Source organism: Otolemur garnettii, unplaced genomic scaffold (genome assembly GCF_000181295.1).
Source record: "Otolemur garnettii isolate 467f Iridium unplaced genomic scaffold, OtoGar3 scaffold00140, whole genome shotgun sequence".
Classification (NCBI taxonomy): domain Eukaryota; kingdom Metazoa; phylum Chordata; class Mammalia; order Primates; family Galagidae; genus Otolemur; species Otolemur garnettii.
This window is the reverse complement of record NW_003852535.1, coordinates 2,301,014-2,304,522: the sequence shown is the minus strand read 5'-3', so window position 1 is coordinate 2,304,522 and position 3,509 is coordinate 2,301,014. Positions and strand designations below refer to the sequence as shown.

The 3,509-nt window shown below is 52.4% G+C and overlaps 1 protein-coding gene across 2 annotated transcripts in view; it reads right to left on the bottom strand.

Annotated features, from left to right (window-relative positions):
* Positions 1–860: 860 nt before the first annotated feature.
* The window catches only part of FRMD8 (FERM domain containing 8), a 24,404-nt gene continuing 21,755 nt past the window's right edge, over positions 861–3,509 (bottom strand). For both annotated transcript variants that reach the window (XM_023518484.1, XM_003798649.3), the window contains exon 11: positions 861–1,858. In XM_023518484.1, coding sequence (XP_023374252.1) covers positions 1,740–1,858 — 119 coding nt within the window. In that variant the 3' untranslated portion in view covers positions 861–1,739. The remainder of the gene's footprint in view (positions 1,859–3,509) is intronic.

Below are 3,509 nucleotides of genomic sequence, written 5' to 3'. Positions count from 1 at the left end.
AATTCCCCAGAATCACAATAGTCAGTGGAACTGAGATAACCAGACGGCTGGAGCCAGCCAGGACTGGGTAGCTCAGTGAGGTCAGGACAGGTCCAGATGTGGTAGCTGACACCACCCTGCGCCTGGGACATTCCAAAAGGCCAGGGACACCTCCCCATCTATTATGACAAATAAAGTTGCTGCTGCTGGGAGGCTGGCTCACCTCAAAACTGGAGTATTCAGTTACTGGATGGAGGAGGTAAACAGGCTCTCAGACCTGCTGAGAAGCTGGCATTTCCTCTCCCACAGGCCCCCACTGGGAAGGAAAGACAAAGGCCCCTGTGCTGACCAGGGCCTGCCTCTCTTCTGCAGAAGTCCCAGGAAGCACCCACCAGTCTGGAGCCCAGGGGCTGGCAAAGCCCTCCTCTTGCAGAGGCCCAGCTTATCAGGGAGAGACTGAGCCACTGTCCTGGGAGGGCAAAGTTGGGGCAAAGTAAAGCCAAGCATGCACATCAAAGCCACCTTTCCAAACATCCTTGAGAAAGAAGACACTGTTCCATGTTACTGGGCCTTTCACAGGCTGGCCCCGGGTAAATCACAGCACTGTCTCTGAAGGAAAGCCAGCAGCTCTGAGGTTAATATGGCTTTTTTCTCGAGTTGCCCCAAAAGTTAACAGATTTTTTTTTTTTTGAGACAGAGCCTCAAGCTGTCCCCCCTGGGTAGAGTGCCATGGCATCACATCTCACAGCAACCTCCAACTCCTGGGCTTAAGCGAGTCTCCTGCCTCAGCCTCCCAAGTAGCTGGGACCACAGGTGCCCACCACAACGCCTGGCTATTTTTTTTTTTGGCTGCAGCCATCATTGTTGTTTGGCGGGCTGGGCTGGATTCGAACCTGCCACCTTAGGTGTATGTGGCTGGCGCCTACCCATAGGTGCCAAGCCACAAGTTCACAGATTTCATAGAACCAAAGCAGATGAACAAAAACCAAAACTAAAATCTGAAGACTCAGGACACTGGGAGAAAGGGCAGGTTTCACTCATCTGCTGAGAGTCCCTGGGCCCAGGACAGTACCCAGGGGGTTTGGGGAGCTTTTCGAAGAGTTTGAGTGTGGGTCTGGTGGGCCTCTTATCACAGGACAGCCATGTCCCAGCACAGTGACTTCACCAAGGCTAACAAAAAGGCACCTTCTTTCTTGCCAGAGTGTCTTATGCCTGTAAGGGAGACTGTAGTAAGTGGCACAGGGCCCTCCCCACCAACCTACGGGACCCTGTTAGGCTCTGTCCCCTCCAGGAAGGTACAGGGAGGCCCCCTCCTTCCCTCCTCAGAGCAGCTGCCCACCCTGGCATTGGTGGTGAAATGCCAGCAGAAGGAAGGTGGGGAGGTGTCACCGAAGTCTAGGGGAAAGGCCAAAGGCACACACTGGGACTGAGGGTCCCAAGCGATAACCCTTAGCCACCTGCCATCAGAGTTGCCAATAGGAACTTCAGAGCAGGGGACACTGTCCATTTTGAAATGGGCATAAAGGCGAGTCTCTGGGTGGGAAAAGCCAGCTGGGGCCTGACCAGATGTCTCTGAGATAGCTGGGCCCAGAGTCTAGGGGAAAGGAGAGCCGGAGGGAGGTCAAGAGAGCGGCAGGCAGCTCTGCACAACCCAGGCATGGTCCCAGGCACAGAAGTTCCTTTTGCATGGTCTGAAATACCTGCAGACCCTGAGTACTGAGGGTCTCCCCCATGTGCTCTCTTGCCTGGTTCTGCTGCCTTCAGCCCTGCTCCAGGCTGTCGGTGGGCTGTACCACAGTGTAGCTCCCCTGGCCCATGGAGAGCTGCCGGCTGAAGAATGATGTGGTGCGCTTTGGTTTCACCCGCTTGATCCCCTTGCCTGTAAGGGAGCAAGAGGAACATACTGAGAGGTGACCATGCCTGGTGAGGGCCTGGCCCTGGGCAGCTGGGTTCTGGCTCCTTCTGAGGCCTATTCAGACTAAGTTCCCCCAATACCTGCCCACATAAGCCTCAGTCCTCCCACCCCCAGCTCCATCACAGGTTGGGTGGGCATGTGCCTGGTCTCACAGGTCAGAAGCAGAGGGTTACACTTGATGCTGGCCAGGTGTGTTATCTGAGGAGCTTTTGCTAAAACTTCATCAAGAACAGAGCAAAGAAGCTCGGCGCCTATGGCTCAAGTGGCTAAGGCGCCAGCCACATACACCTAAGGTGGCGGGTTCGAATCCAGCCCGGACCCGCCAAACAACAATAATGGCTGCAACCAAAAAATAGCTGGGCGTTGTGGCGGGCGCCTGTGTTCCCAGCTACTTGGGAGGCGGAGGCAGGAGACTCGCTTGAGCCCAGGAGTTGGAGGTTGCTGTGAGCAGTGAAGCCATAGCACTCTACCCAGGGGGCACAGCTTGAGGCTCTGTCTCAAAAAAAAAAAAAAAAAAAAACAGAGCAAAGAAACAACTATTTGCAACATATACTGGTTGAAGGTGAGCCTCCATAAAAAAAAAAAAAAGTCTTTTTTTTCTTTTTTTCCCCAGAGTCACACTCAGTTGCCCTGGGTAGAGTGCCACGGTGTCAGAGCTCATAGTGACCTCCTGGGCTCAAGCGATCCTTTTGCCTCAGCCTCCCAAGTAGCTGGGACTACAAGCACCCACCACAACGCCCAGCTAAGTTTTCTATTTTTAGTAAAGATGGGGTCTTCCTCTTGCTTATGCTGGTCTCCAACTCCTGAGCTCAAGCAATCCATCCACCTCAGCCTCCCCAAGTACTAGGATTCAGGTGTGAACCACGCACCTGGCTGATAAAAAGAAATCTTACGAATTAAAAATACTAGGCCAGGCTTGGCACCCATAGCACAGTGGTATGGAACCGGCCACATATACCAAGGCTGGTGGGTTTGAACCTGGCCCGGGCCAGCTAAACGATAACAACTGCAACAACAACAACAACAACAACAGCCCACATTGTGGAGGGTGCCTGTAGTCCCAGCTAATTGGAAGGCTGAGGCAAGAGAATCACTTAAGCACAAGTTTGAGGTTGCTGTGAGCTGTGACACCACAGCACTCTACCGAGGGTGACAAGTGAGACTCTGTCTCAAAAAAAAAAAAAAAATTAGGCCAGTGAGCAAGGTCAATGCTGACAGTCATAAATCACATGGATAGGTACCTCTGATGTGATGTGGTGAAAATGACACTTTACCTCTGTGATCTTCCTCCTAAAACTCTTTTTTTTTTTTTTTTTGTCGAGTTCTACCCACGGCCCTGAGCAGAGTGCAATGGCATCATAGTTCATTGCAATCTCAGACTCAGGCTATGAGCATCCTGCTCCCTCAGCCTCCAAAGCTGCTGGGATTATAGGCGCTTGCTGCAGCATCCAGCTGGGTTTTTCCATTTTTTTCATGAGTCAGGGTCTTAGTCTCACTCAGGTAACTCCTGAGCTCAAGCAATCCTCCTGCCTCAGCCTCACACAGTGCTAAGATTACAGGCGTGAGCCACAGCGCCCAGCAATAACCTCCCAAAACTCTTTTTTTTTTTTTTTTT